The 16547-nt window shown below is 34.5% G+C and overlaps 1 protein-coding gene and 1 long non-coding RNA gene across 2 annotated transcripts; both read left to right on the forward strand.

The window, feature by feature from the left end:
• Nucleotides 1–4846: 4846 nt before the first annotated feature.
• Nucleotides 4847–8890, forward strand: LOC113338757. The gene is made up of 3 exons (XR_003354838.1): nt 4847–7068; nt 7553–7637; nt 8176–8890. It is a non-coding gene; the product is annotated as an uncharacterized LOC113338757 (long non-coding RNA).
• Nucleotides 8891–10616: 1726 nt separating this feature from the next.
• LOC113339072 (elicitor-responsive protein 1-like) lies at nt 10617–12747 on the forward strand. Its single transcript, XM_026584475.1, has 5 exons — nt 10617–10917; nt 11032–11097; nt 11189–11339; nt 11809–11941; nt 12032–12747. The coding sequence occupies exons 1-5, from the start codon at nt 10851–10853 to the stop codon at nt 12332–12334; spliced, it is 720 nt and encodes a 239-aa protein (XP_026440260.1). The 5' UTR covers nt 10617–10850; the 3' UTR covers nt 12335–12747.
• Nucleotides 12748–16547: the final 3800 nt, after the last annotated feature.

Below are 16547 nucleotides of genomic sequence, written 5' to 3' on the forward strand. Positions count from 1 at the left end.
TTTTTGTCTAGAAAATTATTTTAATCCTACTCACTAAAATAATTAAAATATGTGGTTTTTGAAAACGCAGGGTTAATAAGTTCGGAAACTTGTATGGACAAAACCTAATACAATTGCAAGTAAACCGACTGAATGATCCTTGACAATATGTATATAGAGTTTATATCTCTACCTCTTCTCAATCAGTATAGACAAGGATTCGTGAACCTGATTGTTAAAAAGAGTACTTGGAGGATCTCAAAAATCAATATCCAACGTGCCCAAATTATCCAATCAAAATTATGCCGAGTAACTAAACTTGTTATCTATCTTTCAAGATACGAGTCTCATAATCGATCACAATTAGATGGACGTATCTACTAAGATTGAATATGTACAACTTGTGTAAATCCAATTATAAAGATAAACAATATAATGCGTAAAAATAAAAACACAAGACACTAGAAGTTTTGTTAATGAAGAAACCGCAGAAAAACTCTGGGACCTCGTCCAGATTTGAGTATTAAGCCGCTAAAGACACTAGTCTACTATCAAACATCGAACTGGAAGACTGAATCCACCCTCCAAGATATTCAGTTAAATTCTCTTTTCTTATTACGTCTCTTGAACCTCGCAAGGATCAACGCAATTGATTCCCTTAGTTGACGTCCTTTACAGCCTAAGTCTTGCTTCAGCCGAAGTGAACACTTTTGATACTAATGTGCCTCTAATAGATAAGCCTATTTTATTTCCGGTTAGATTAAATATCAAGGTGAGAAAATATGTTTGTAATAGAAAAATCTAGGAAACCTCACAAATCCGGAACTTACTCGCAAAGAGCAGCCTAGATTCTTAGCCGCCTCTCAAGAAAAATCTTCAAAAGATCAATTAAGATCAGATTTCAGATATCTATCTTGAGGAATCACAAAGCATGAGACGAAGAAAACTTTGTGATTTCTATCTATCTTGCCTGGAAGAAATTACAAAAACCTCGATAACAGAAAAGCATGATCGGGATACACGAACTATCAAGGTAAAGATAGTCGGACCTGGCTTCACGAATCCCCAAAGCGAAGTATTTTAGTCGTAAACCTGATTATGCTTCTCAGAGGAAACCTAGGTATATAAAGGACGACTCTAGAATCAACTAAGACACAATGCATCAGGGATTGAACTTCCTTGTTAAAAGAGAATCCCTATTTATGGTTATAAAATACCAGGGTCGCTTAGAATTCAAGCTAAGATAACTTGAGAATCAAGCAAACACTTTTAGGTCTTGAAAATACAATAGAAGAATATACACTATGGACCGGTTCTGGAACCGTGTATAATGAGTGTTCGGTTTGGCAAGTATGCAAAATAATTAAAGCAATTTGATGTTCATTTATACACCTAATAATTTAATCATGATGAACATTTGAGTGATCAATGAAGTCTTAGAGTGTTTGAGAGTGTTCTAGAAATAATAAACATATTTTAAAAAATAAGTCTTTTAGTATCTGGTAAAATCTGCTGGAAAGTTGGTACAACGGTTTGTGAACCGTAAGGCTTGTTCACGAGTCAAGATGCAACTGTTCGTGAAACGGGTTCGCCAACCATCCAAGACTACCGAACTCTGTTGACTACGGTTTGTAAACCGGGTTCGCCAACTGCTAGCCTAAAATACCAACTTCAAGAATTCAGTTCGTGAACCGAGTTAAAGATCTGTTCCCAAATGAACTCACGGTTTGTGAACTGGTTCACTAACCTTCCATGTAATTCTGAAAAACTCATATATATATGATTTGCAATTGGTTTGCCAATCTACCCTGAGCAGAAATATTAGTAGTTTTGAATTTCTCTCTTATGATGTTTGAAACATTCCCAAGTAATAAAATCATTTGCCTGGCAATTTTTAATTAATCCACGAATTAATTCACGAACAATAAATTTCTTAGAGATAATATTGTTAAGGACCGTTAAACATCTTTGCTAAAATCATATTTCGAATTTTTAACAAGACAAGTTTGACTCGAAACTTCTTCTTTCTAAATCTACTAGAATTCATACGACATCGTCTCAACAGATAAAATGGTAAGATATATTGAATAAAATAGAATGATTCAATCTTCACATACCTGATACAAAATTTCTCCAAATATTTTCGTCGATCTTCAGTCTTCGAGGGAGATGTCTGACACTCAACTATCAAATACTAACCTAATCCGGGACTTGACTTAGTAGACTAGAAATCAAGATATAGTCTTGATCATTTAACATTGAAAAGATAGCAAAATTTGTGGGTTCAACCGAGCATTGCTCTAACAGTCTTTAATAATTTGATTGTGAAGTTTTGCATTTCTATTAAATTTATTTTTTCATCCCTCCTTAAAAATAGGGATTTTCATGAGTTTGTGGTTTACTCTCTAAAAAAATCTATGGTTCGACTTTACCCCATAAAAGTAATAACTTTCTCCCCCAAACTGTATTGAAATACCCTTACCAATTCAAACTTTCACGCAATGTAAAAATATGATTTCTTCCACTTGTAATAAATATCCGTCAAATGTATGATCGATCTGTGCTTCTATCAAGAGATGTGGGACACTATGGGTAGTGACACAGTTGTTATCATTCGGGCCTTCTTTCACTCAAAATACATGCTTAAACAGCTAAACAACAATTTCACAGCTTTGATTCCTAAATCAAACCTGTCCTAGGTCTCCTTTTGATTTTACACCAATTAGTTTTTGCAATGTGGCTTATAAGATTATTTCAAAATTCATGGCCTCTAGACTCAAGCCTTTCATAAATAGGATTATCTCTCCTAACTAGACTACTTTTCTGTCAGGTAGAGTGATTACTCATAATATAATGATAGCGCATGAATTGGCTGACTCAATGAGGAAATGTAAAGTGTTAAAGATTGTATGCTCTCAAGTTTCATATGAGATAAGATTTTGATAGGATAGAATGTGATTTCTTGTTCAATATTCTTATGACACTAGGCTTTAATGAGGATTGGTGTACAATGGTTTCTCAATGTATCACCACTGTTTCCTCTTTTATTCTCTTGAATGGAAATCCTGGTGAAATATATAAACCACACATAGGTTTGAGACAATGGGGACCCTTGTCCCCTTATCTTTTTATTATATATGCATGGATGCATTCTTTAGGGACCTAACTACTGCAAAATAAAAATAACCATATATATACAACGTATGAAAGTGCATAAAGATAGTCCTTTTGTTTCTCATCTCTTTTTTGCAGACGATTGTTTTGTTTTTTCTATGGCCACTCCTGCTGCAACTAGACATCTCTACTCAATTATAGAGCAACTTAGCATCTACTCTGGTCGGTCAATCAATTTTGAAAAATCAGGTATGTATTTCAGTCCTAAAGTAGATAATAGATTTAAGAATGAGATCTCTAATATATACGTGGAGTTAATAGAATTCCTCTTAATGATAAGTATTTTGGTGTGCATAATATGCTTCAACATAATAAAATGAATTCATTCACCGAACTCATGGATAGATACGATTCCAGACTCTCTACTTGGAATCCATATTTTTAAACCAACTAGGCAGAATTTTTTTCACTTAGTCCACTTTAATAGCCTTAACTTCACATGAAATGTCTGTTTCCCTTTTACCCAAGGAGCTATCTAACAAGAAAGACTCCATCCAAATGAATTTTTATGGAACAAAGGAAGTAGAGGTAGAGGCACATATTTGAAACAATGGAAAGTTGTAGCTCAACCTAGAGCTTTACGGGGTCTAAACATAAAAAAACTGTAATTAAAAAAAAGGCTCTCCTAGCTGGAGAATGATTTTATATCCTGATTCCTTGCGTTTTAGGATTTTTGAAATTCAAGTACTTGAGAGACGGAAACCCTGTTCATGATGGTAATAAAACTTCTGGCTTTTGGATATGGAGGGGCATTTTCCAACGGCTTGAAATAGTTAGAAAAATATCACTGCTGGGAAATTGCGTACATGTGAGAGTGATCATATCTGGAAAGATCTTTGGTTTCCAATAGAAAAGCAAGACTCAAATATAATTTTGTCTCTGCGGTTTAAGTAAAGTCAGTCAACTGATTTATCCAGATACAAAATCTTGGAACCTTAATCTGCTTACAACTTTGCTTGTTGATTCCACTGTTTAATACATCATGAATATTAAAATTCCCATGAATATAAAATATAGGTTGAGATGGAGTCTAACTCATAATGGGTATTTATTTTGAAATCTACCTATAGATTCCTTCTGAATGAATCCAATAGGTAACTCAGTATTCCTACCAACACTCTTGTAAACTGAAAATGTTTATGGAAAAACAGTTTAGCACCAAGAATTCTTCATTTCCTTTGGAAATATTTTTTCAGAATCGCCTGCTCGGGGACATAGTCAATAAATTCAATGCTAATGCTGATTTAGTTTTGCTTTATGTTCTAACCATAAAAATCTATGCAGCATTTGTTTATTGACTGCAGGTTCACTAAAGAAGTTTGGAATTGAATGGGTACTCAATTATCCCAAGAAATGAAGAATGTAAGGGCCTGTTTGGTACAGTTTTGAAAAACAGTTTTCAAAAATAGTTTTCCACTGTTTTAAAAACATACCCTTTTTTCCTTGTTTTCATTTTCTAAAAATTGTTTGGTAAACTGTTTTTGAAAACAAGGAAAACCAACTAAATCGGATCAAATGTAAAGATTCGTCTAAGAGATAGTGATATTAGCCATGACTCACTTGCAGTCATTCCCCATCTCTTACTTTGTTCTGAAAAGAAGAAAAGAATAAAGAAAAGAAAAAAAGAGAAAACACAGAAAACAATAATTTGTTGTTTTCATTTTTTTGTTTTTAAAAACAGAAAACAGATAGAAAACATTTTCTGAAAATGTCCTTACCAAACGCGTTTTCTCCTGTTTTCTCTGTTTTTAAAAACAGAAAACTGTTTTTGAAAACTATACCAAACAGGACCTAAATTTCCAGGATTGTCTTCAATATCATTGACCTAACCAGCAAAATGGGAATCAAAATTTAAGTGTTAATATTCAAACTGCTGGCACCATTTTCTGGTATATCCGGATAGATAGATGCTCCAGATTTTTTGACAATATTTAACCAAATTCTCAAGACACTATTACACTTGTAAAGACCCTCAAGCTCGTCAATGCTATTTGACTGGTTTCGCGATAGTCAAGAGACGTTTTAGCCGCTAATAACTCGATTAGTTTAACACGAACGTTAATTAATAGAAATTAATCTAACAATAATATAGATACGAATCTAGTATCATTAGATAGATATCGGAAAGTTATGTGAGATGGACTACTCGAACGTGTCATTCGGATATCGGACGAAGAAGATATCATTGGATTAGTTTGAAGGGCAAAATTGTCTTTTCACAAATAGACCGACCTGGAGTTCCCTTAGCAAAGAGAGTGGCTGCAATAGTGTTATCCTTGATCTTATCTTCACCCAATCGAGAAGATAAGTAACCTTCTTTCTTATTTTCTTTCTTATTCTCATTCTTCTCTTCTCTTCTTCTTTCTTCTTCTTTTCTTTCCTTCTTCTCTGTTTCTCGGCGACTGTTTAATCTGAGAGTTGATATTAGGTTTCTGAGATCGAAATAAGGTGAGACTGAGTATGAATCAAGTGATGGCGGTGTTGTTGTTTCTGGTTGATCTTAGGAGGAAGTTGAACCGAGAAATTACTGAGTTAGGGTTCTGTGAGTTGAAGATGAACTGATTCAATTGAATAAGAAGATATTAAGGTATGGGTTTCAATGAGTCTGATGTGAAATGGAAGATTAGGGGTTTGATTTCGAAGAAGAGAAGTTGTTCGACAGATTTAGGAATTATAGTTTGTTATAATTTCTGAAGAAGATTTGGAAGTTGAAATTCAAGGATTAAGAGATTAATTGAAGGTGGGTTTGATGTGAATTAAGAGTTAAGATTGAATAATAACTTTAAGTTCGATAGTTAGGATTTTGTATTTGAAGCTCAGATGGAGGATTGAATCTACTAGTGAAGTTGGGTTCTGAATCGTATTTATAAGAAGAAGAAGAAGAAGAAGAAGAAGATGATGATGAAGTTATTATGAGTCTTGAACTGGTTGGTGCTTGAGCAAAGCTTATCTGAGGTAATTGATCTTCTCTGTAGATTTAGTAAAGTTGTTATTTGAGTTTTGGAGATTGTTCTTGAGGTAGGATTGAAATGGTTATGTGTACCTGCAATGGAATTGTAATTGTAGGTTAGGTTAATGTTCATCCACATGGAGCTAGTTTATTTTGTGCCAATGTATGAAATGTGAATATATATGGTGGTGTTATGGATTGGTTTAGAGGAATGAATGAGGATGATGTTTTTGTAGCTATTAGAGTTTGTCAATAGTGATGGAAGTAAGTATACTAGTGGGTTGGTATTGTTGTGGATTAAAGGGAGGAGAAATAAGATGTTAATCTGGAGACTTAAGTGGATTTGTTAGTGAAAGGATGATTTGTGTTTGATGGATTTACATATGGAATTAAAGTTAGTCTGGTTGTGAATTGATGTTCAGAAGGGTGTGTTGTTTGTGCAATTGAAATTACAGAATTTGAGTTGGAAGTGGTAAGAGATTTGAGATTGAATCAATTATGTGTGTATGTGTTAGTATAAATTATTGGTGGAGGTCTGGGAAAGGTAGGTGATGGTGATGATAGATTGTGTGTATCAATTTCTGGTGATGTTGTAAATTGAGATGATTTGGTTCAGGAAGTTGAAATGTCTTGGAGTTGGAATTGTAGTTGGTGGTGTAGGCTTGTAACTGTTGGATACAGAATATTGGTTGAGGTTTGGAATTGTGTTGTGTGTTACAGTGGTGCAGATGGTGTTGTTTCATGGAATTTAGATTTTGCTGATATAATCTTGATGATGTGTTGAGTGTTGTTGCTATTGGATTGTACTTAGGCCTGGGTAGTTGCGGTTCTGAGATATGGTGGTGTTGTTTGTATGATTAAGATAAAATTGAAAAGTGATCTTAGGCCTGAGATGTGAATCAAGTATTATTGATGTAAAGATTATCTTGTAGCTTCATGGAGGCTTGCAGCTACTGCAATTGCAGGTAAGCTAAGTTTTGTAATTGTAAATGAATTTTGAAGTTTGTTTAGAATAAATGAATTTATGTTGAGATGTTAAAGTGGAAATGAGGATGTGAGAACCTTTGGTCTGTTCTTTAGCTCAGCCTTGAAGTGTTAGTTGTTTGACTGAACATATTCAGTATGATTTAGTTTTCTTTTCTGACTCAGTTATGTGACTGAGTCGAGTTGACCTTGATAACCTGAGTTGAACCTTGTTGACTCACCGAGTTCCTATATTGACCCGAGTTGACTCAGTGCACCGAGTTGGACCTTGACTCTAAACTTTGACTGACGTGGACTGATAGCTGAACCATTTGACCGTCAGTGACCGTTAATAGACTCATATGGACCAGGCCTTAGTTTAATGGGATGGTTTAGTGGACTTGGGATTAGAACCATTAGATAGACTTGTATGATTCTTGTGTGAGCCTTTTGGCTAGATTCTTAGACTTCTTGTGTGATTAACAGTTAGTCTATATTAACAATGATCGATTCAAAGGACGAACCAGTGGATCGTGGATCTCGAGGTAGGCGTGGCTTGTCGTCAAAAGAGGTGGGAATACTTTTAACTCTTTTGAAACCATTTGAAACCATTGTTGTTTCTTTTACAAAAGTTTATGTTTTACAAACTCATGCATTATCTATTTGTGCATTTCATACATTGTTTAGTTTGTATTATGATTGTTCTGTTGATTCTTTGAATCTTTCTATGAATTGGAAAAGACTTGTAATGTTTGTTTGTCGTATGAATTGTTATGGGAAACACGAATTTTCACTTGTGGTATATGGGATAGCTCCTTCACATTTATATCTACATGAATTCAGCTTTTATTGCTTAGAGTGGGTCATCATGGTCTTGGTGATATCAATAGCTAATGAGTGTGGTTAGAACGAATATTATACATTGTTTGAAGAAGGAGTTTGTCCATATACATGTTTGTGCATTTCCAGTGACTTAGTCACTTTGATGTTTGGGAAAACATGTATTGTTTTCCAAATCTTGCTCATGATTTCTTTAAAGTTAAATGTTATTCCTGCTGGGCACCCCTTTTAGGGATGATGTGCTCACCCGTTCCCACTTTCCGTTTCAGGGACAGATCAGAGTTGCGCAATGGATGCTTCGAAGAGTTGAGTCTGTTAGTTGGTTGACTTCAGTTATGTTTACTATGTTATATGTTCTATTTATATTTATAAACCAAATGACTATTGTATATATATTATTTGAGAAAAGTTCTGTATATATATATTTCAGAGTGGGGCTAGTTTATGGGTTAAGTTTTGTAGCAGATTTCTTAATGGAACGTTTAAGTATTTGATTTAGATTTGTAGTGCCTCTTTGTTTAGTTAATCTCTTGCATTAGTCAGCTACTAGCTTAGAGGGCGCTACAACACTGGTCATGAACCATCAATCTGCTTGGTTAAATAGTATATAGATTATCTTTGAATAGATAGGTATTGGATAGTAATACTATTAAGTGTCAGGAAAAACCACCTAACCAATTTATGAAAATAAATTTTATGCCTTGTTTCATGAAATTACTAAAAATGCAGTAGTGGGGATAATGTTGAGAAACTGTGCAGGTACAGGAACGGAGATAGATCAGTATTAGTAAAGGTTGCAGATGGTTAACAAGCTAAGGTGCTAGTTCTTTTGGAAGCTGTGCTTTGGGAGGGAAGTAAAGGGATTAAAATGATTCAGTTGGAAGGCGACTAACAAAATGTGATTTCAGCAGTAAATTGATGTCTAACTACTGTTAAATGGACTACTTCTAATGTAATAGAAGATATCTTAAGACTTGTAGTTAATTTTGATAGTTCGTCTTGAATAAGGTCCATAGAGATGCCAATTATGTTGCAGATACCATTGTCAAATATAATATCAATATTAACAGCGTGAAAGAATCAAGTCAGAAAATATCATATTGGATTAAAAATAATGTTCAAGCAGATTTATCCACTCCTATTACTCAATAATCATGAATTTATTTCTTTCTTATTAAAAATAAAAATGAGAAAAAGGTCGATCTATTTCATTTTGATAAAAAATTTATGAAATTACAAAAGGAAAAAGAAAAAAAGTAGGAAAAAATACTTATTTACAAGAACTAATTGAACTGGGAAAATAACAAACTATGGATTTGGTTTTTGCCTGATTGAACGTGATCAATTAGTGAGACTAACACCTTGTTTGTTTGCAGCTGACTCATCTGAGTCGTCTGGATCTGAGTCGTCTGGATCTGAGGTTCTTCATGAGTCAGGGTGCTACGGTTATCGATCTCGGTTGACCACGGTTCGTGAACCGGGTTCGCGAACTTCTAACCTATTTATCCAACTTATAAAATCCAGTTCGTTACGGTTCGCCAGCCAGGTTCGTGAACTGAACTTGCTGTTTGCGAACTGGTTCACCAACCTTGTTGTATTTCTGTATGTCAGATATCTATGATTTGTGAACTGGTTCGCTAACCTACCCTAAGTAGAAATAACAGTAAGTTCATATATTCTCTTTATGATGTTTGAAACATTCCCAAGTGATATAATCATTTACATGGGCAATTTTCAATTGATCCACAAGTTAATTCATAAAATTAATATTATTAAGGACCTTTGAACATATAATCGCTAAATCATATTTCGAGATTTTTCATAAGACAAGCTTGAGTCGGAAGCTCTTCCTTGTAATTCTACTATAAGTCATACGTCATAGTCTCAATAGTTAGAACTATGGTATAGTGAGTAAAATAGAATGGTTCGTTCTTCACATACCTGATACATAAGTTCTCCAAATGTGTTTGTCGATTTTCAGTCTTCGAGGGTGATCTCTGATACTTAACTATAATTCTAACCTGTCTGAAACTTGACTTAGTAGACTAGAAATCAAGATATAGTTTTGACCACCTAACATTGACACCAAGCTTGAGATAGCAAAATTTATGGGTTCAACCGAGCAATACTCTAACAAAACCCAGAATACGTTTATGTAGGTGTACCATATCCATCGATTACGGGCCATGTTCTTCTTGTTTGATGAACATCAACAACAATCAGTATACGTTAATGCATATAACAACAGATTATGGTTAATTTTCAGAAAATTTTGATGAAAATTTTTGAGAGTTTCATACTTAAATTGATGATGAATCTCTCTTCAAAAGGATTAAAGGGGTTTAACTCAATTTTATTGTTTTTGGCGAAAATGTTGTTTGGAAAAAAAACATTAAGAAAATGACTTGTTATTTGAGATCAAATTTTAATTTTTGATTTTGGTGGATTGAGTTTCAGTTTTTGATTAAATATTGTTAATAAAAATGATTTAGGTCTTTGCATCTTTTTTATATAATCAGATTTATTAGATTTGTGTAAAAGATAATTTAGTATTTTAATGAACATCGTTATCCTTCGCTATTGGGTTGACGAAGAAATCTGGAAACCTCAAATTAATGAGGATTTTTGTGGACTGTATTTTTTTGCAAATTGGAAACTACATTTAAGACTTTAAATAGCTATCCAAAATCGTTGACGATGTGGAGCCAAGTAGGCAGTTGGTTCATGACTTCTTCCACTTGAATTAAAAAACAGCAACTATACGAGATTCAAGTTTGACCGAGAAATTCCCTGCAATAAAATAGTTGCTTATAAGAATTAAAATCCATGCCATTAGCCATCGCCAACAAAGTAAAAAACGCATCCGTTCCGGCAAAGCACCGTATAAACGCAGAGAAAAGAGAAAAAAACAGAAGAAGCATTAACTTGGGCAAGAGAAAGAGAGATGACAACGGGTACACTAGAAGTGTTGCTTGTGGATGCTTGTATACTCAAAGACACCGATCTGATTGGTATACCATCATCATCAAACCTTATACAATCCATGGCTAATTAATTACATTGTATACTCTAGCATCTTAATTGCCCCCTTCAACCGACGATATGTTTGGAACTTCTTTTTGCAGGTAAAATGGATCCGTATGTGGTAATTAAGTTTGGTGATCAGAAGCGTAAGAGCACCGTTTGCAAAAGTATACATTGGTTCGAAGTTTGTCAATTTTACCAGTTAGCATTCTGAAATATTAATTAAGCATATAAAATCTTACATGTATGAAATATCAGAACAAGGAAAAACACCCGTGTGGAACGAAAAGCTCAAATTTAATGTGGAGTATGCCGGTTATATCAGAGATGAACATCCTAAATATAAACTCAAATTTAAGATCATGGATAAAGATAGGTTTAGCAAGGATGATTTTATCGGTGAATTGACGTAAGTTTGTCCAAGTTCTTTCTTTTCTGTAATTATTACGAATGTGACAATCCGTTGTCATTTGCTCTCTCCGTCCTTAATTATATGAGTTATCTGTAGTTTGTACAAATTTTAAGGCAAGAAAGAAAGTGAAGTATGTTTAAGTATTTTTTTATAATTATACCTTTATGGGCAATAATTAGTAAAATTTAGAAACGATTTATCTCTTAAACTATACCACGGTTTTTTATAAATTTTATACCGTTGAAAAGCATTTTAAAACACTTACGCAACGAATATAAACATGACTTTCAAATTATACATGTTTCATACAGTAACAATAATCAATTAAAAGGATAGTTTTAGAAATACCACCTTGATTAGTGAAATAACTCATTTATTGTTGGATAAAACTAAAAACCAAATAGCTCATCTAATTAGGGACAGAAGAAATATATTTTAGCTGAGCGATCGATCTTTATGTATACAGGATCTATGTCGACGATCTCTTGGCACAAGGAATGGTGAATGAAAATGCTGAAATACGCCCTTGCAACTACATCATTGTTGGCTCTAACAAATCCGACAACGGAGGGATTCGAATCGGCCTAGCTTTCACCCAGGTAGCTTTCAACGGAGGGATTGTAAACGCTAAAAATAAATTATTGTTGTATGCATTGATTCCCGTCTGTGTATAATTTATATATGAACAGGTAGATGAAAATGAAAATGAAAATGAAAATGAAAAAAAGGAGGGTAAGTCTAAAAAAAAGAAACACGGCCTACACCTCCATCACAAGAATGATGGGAAGAAAAAATCCGGTGGACGGAAAAATCCCTTCAAACACCATAATAAGAATGATGGTGAGGCAGAGGAGGAGGAAGGGGAGGAGGGGGAAGAGGAGGAATCGGAGTCAGTGTCTTCGGAGTCGGATCAGGAGGTGGAGGCAGGGGAGGAGGAGGGGAACGTGTTTGGAAAGCTTGGAGCTTTATTAGAATCTCTGGGTGACTTATGAGCGGTTTTTGTTTTTGATTTGATATCTACTCTACGTAGGCTCATTTACCCCAACCGAAAAAATCCAGTGCTCAGTTTCATTTATTGATTGATATTTTTTTGGTAGTATCTTACAATCTTGTATTTTATTTTATTTACCTTGAGAGAAATCTGAAACCACTCGTAGCCCTATGCGAATTCTTATGGCCTGTATCCTAGAGCACAATGTTTTTTCTTTTGCTCTCTAAGCCACCATGCTTCTGCCTTACAAGGTTAGACTACCAAGTGTAAACAACAAATATCACTTCAGATTGGTGATGGAGGACTTGATGTTAATCTTTTAAACTTTTATTGCATTTGATACTGCGTAAGGTGCTAATTAGCTTCACAAGATTAAGGGAGCAGTAGAACAATAAACTTAAGACTTAAGAGCTATGCAAACTGCATTAATTTCATTGCAAAAAGGGAAGATAACAAAAACTAGTCCAAAACTGGACTTTTACAAGTTTATTCAATTGTACTAAGGCTAACTTTCAATTCGGTAAACAAGTGTTCTTCTACAAATGAATACTATCGAAATTATCATTTTGTATCCTATTTATAGTACCGGAGTAGTGTTGAAACTTATGTGTATCTGTTTGCGCATCCCATGGGTAGCCATATGTCTGTATGCAGTCTCTATAACCGCCAATGTGCTTTTCAACAGCTATGCTTTTTTTTGTGTTGTCCGCCAATTGATATTATACTTTTACTCGACGGTTAAGAAGTACCAAATAGGGTTATAGACCTAGTTTATAAATGTTCCAATTCATCTCCTTACCATGTCACGTGTGTGTATGTGTGATATTCATAACTAACTGGTAACCATCTTCCCAACTCATTGTTGGACCATCTTGCACGCCCCGGCTACGATGGTCGGGCCACATCTATTTTGTATGTGGCCCCTCTTTATTTTTTGACACCTATTTAACTAAAATATTTGTCCCCTCCAAATCCACGTAACTATTGTATTTTTTGAAAAAAAATAGGAAATTATAGAAAGAAAAAAAGAAAAACAATTAGGTAATAAAACTGTTTTCTCAACTTTTTCTTACTTTATACGACGTGTCATCATTTAAAGAGGGAAAGTATGTGGCCCGACCACATCGTAACCACACCGTTCTTGCATCATAAATGGCCTGGCCATGCACTTTACTCACTTGGACGTTATCATACGAGTAAATTTATGCCATTCCATCCTTACTTTACTCACTTGGACGTTATCATACGAGTAAATTTATGCCATTCCATCCTTACTTTACTCACTTGGACGTTATCATAAGAGTAAATTTATGCCATTCCATCCTTCAGTACGTTACTTATATTCGCACCTCATATTATATGCATCACTTGCATAATCCGACCGAGTAACTGATTACAATGACGCGTTTGGTGACGCCATTGCTGCACTTGCATTGTCCAACCCATAAAATAATGCCTAAGTCATTCCCTGACGTATCTTGCGTCCTTAATTCATCTCTTGAGCTAGGCAAACTCAGATTTATCGGACATGTATCATTGCACCGTCAATGTTGCAATATGCCAATAAGTTTCTTATCTTACCTTATGTTGTTGCATCGCCGGATAAACGTAGCATCATCTGACCTCCCCACCATAATCCCTTCATCATCCTCGAAGAATCCAATTCGAATTATGCCGAACCACATACTGCGCACCTCATCAGATAAACACTCTATTACAGGACTTTTCAACAAACTTTTTGGCATTACAAACGTCCTAGACAATCTTCATGCTTAGTACCAGCATCGACATTTACCTTCACTGCCTTTCCATTGATCTTACGAACTTAAGATTTTTTGTTATGTCGCCAACTACGTTTCAATCTACTCAATCCGTACACCAATTCTCATGCAAACTTTAAAATGTGTTCCTTTGTTTTTTGACCAATATAAAAAAAAAAATTCAGGATATATGAACTATCAAGATAAAGATACTCATACCTGGCTTCACGAATCCCCAAAACGAACCTTTTTAGTCATAGACCTAATTATATTTCCATATGCAAACTAGGTTATGACGAATCTAGCTAGCTACCGACTAGGACATAAAGTGTCAGAGATTTAATTTCCCAGTTGAAAGAGCATCTCTATGTATGGTTTTTCCAAGACTGGGGGTTTCTTAGAATTCAAGCTAAGATAACTTGAGAATCAAGCAGACACTTTCTATGTTCAGATGAAATCTAATTAGGGTTCCAAGTAAGTATGTGAGAAATTATCTTGAATTCACATTAGAAGAATATACACAGTGGTCCAGTTACGGAACCGTGTATAATGACCGTCTTTGGCAAATATGTCTTATGAACTATAAGCAACTTGATGCTCATTTAAATACTTAGAATTTAATAATGATACATATAGGGGCTATTTGGTAACCATTATTTTAATGGATTATCAGCCTATAATCCATTATGTAGATTATAATGGATTTTATATAGTTTGGTAACCATTAAAATAATTTCTTATTTTAACCATAATTGAAAAAATCCATTATTTCCATAAACAGAAAAAAGTTGTTTTGAAAATTTATTATAATCAATTAATTTTTCTAAGAAACTAAAATTGAATTTTTTTTTCTTAATTTCTCGAAACTGTAAGGACCCTCAAGCTCGTCAATGCTATTAGACCGGTCAAGTGACGAATTAGCCGATAATAACTCAATTAGTTTAACACGAACGTTGATTAACTGGAATTAATCTAACAATGATATAGATACGAAAATAGTACCGTTAGTTAGAAATCGAAAAGTTATGCAGAATTGACTACTCGAACGTGTCATTCGGATATCGGACGAAGAAGATATCATCAAATAGGTGTGAAGGGCAAAATAGTCTTTTGCAAATTAGCTGACCTGGACTCCCCTTAGTAAATCAAGTGAGTAGTAGTAGTAATCTTCGTTGGTCTTATCTCTAAACCATTCGATAGTAGTAGCATCTCTATTTTCCTTCTCCTCGTTCTCTTCTCTTCGGTTTCTGATTTTTGAGAGAATTAAATCGTGAGTGTTTTGGAAGATGAATTAATAAGGGTTCGATCCTTGAAGTGTATCTGGTGGTGAAGATTTCTATGTTTCTTAATCAGAATCAACATGAAAGGGGATTACAGAGAATTGAATTAGGGTTTTGGTTGTGTTCTTGAGAAGGTGATGAAGATGATTATGAGACTGAAATTGATAGAAGAGAGTAATATCAGACTCATTTGGTGGTGTTCTTAGTTCAAGCGGCTGGTTCAGATACTCAGAAGAAAAGGTAAATTAGGGTTACCTTAATTTGAAGATGGATTGATTTGTTTGAATTTGATTAATTAAATGATTAATTAGAGATGGGTTTTAATCAAGTACGAGGTTGAGATGTTCTGTGAAGTTTAATTTTGATTTCAGAAGAAATTAAGGGTTCTCTTATTTCAAACTGATTTTCAAAGAATCGAGGATGAAATGATGATATTTGGATTGGATTTATAGTTGAGTTAGATAAATGGGGTATGTGATGGAGATAAAATTGTTTATCTGTTGATGTTGTTTTGAGATGATTCACAGGGAAGAATTTTTATAAAAAAAGCCTTTGGTGAAGAACATGTTTGTATTGATGGTGTTGTTGCACAAAGATGGAACTGTCAGTGTTGGTGTTTACTGGTGCAGGGATAGCTGGTTACATATTATGAGATTTGAGTCCTGTATGTGCTATTTGAGCAGATGTGGAATGAGTGGGTAAATGTAGATATTACAGTTGGACAATGTTATCCCAGTTGAAGCTTATATGTATGAAATAGGATTGAGACAGAGTTGAAGGATGTTATACTGTGGCTGAGTTCTTGGTGGTGATATTGACTTGAGGTTGAATTGAGGGAGCTGTGTTGGGTTATTGTGAATTGAATCAGGGATGATGTTGTTGTGTAAGTCTGAGAAGGTAGTGACAATGAAATAGAGAATGGAAATGTAGTTGTGAATATCAGGAAGAGGATGTAGATGAATTGAGAAATTACAGATGTGAAGTTGGAGATGTTGCTGATGCTGAAATGGAGTTGTAGGTGATGTTAGTTTGGTAAGTACAGGGTCATGGAGTGGTTAAGGGAGTTGAGTTGCACTTGAAGGGAAATGGGGATGCTATTAGGGGCTGACTGTGTTGTTGGGTTGAAGATGTAGTATTAGTCTGTGTTAAGAGGAATTTGATTGCAGATGAAGTC

The sequence above is a fragment of the Papaver somniferum genome, unplaced genomic scaffold, assembly GCF_003573695.1.
Source record: "Papaver somniferum cultivar HN1 unplaced genomic scaffold, ASM357369v1 unplaced-scaffold_19, whole genome shotgun sequence".
Classification (NCBI taxonomy): domain Eukaryota; kingdom Viridiplantae; phylum Streptophyta; class Magnoliopsida; order Ranunculales; family Papaveraceae; genus Papaver; species Papaver somniferum.

Bases quoted from the DNA above. Each gene is read 5' to 3' on its own strand.
- LOC113339072 (XM_026584475.1), top strand. From the start codon at position 10,851: ATGACAACGGGTACACTAGAAGTGTTGCTTGTGGATGCTTGTATACTC. The intron at 10,918-11,031 runs GTATACCATCAT...TTCTTTTTGCAG, and splicing joins CAAAGACACCGATCTGATTG to GTAAAATGGATCCGTATGTG. The intron at 11,098-11,188 runs GTATACATTGGT...ATGAAATATCAG, and splicing joins TAAGAGCACCGTTTGCAAAA to AACAAGGAAAAACACCCGTG.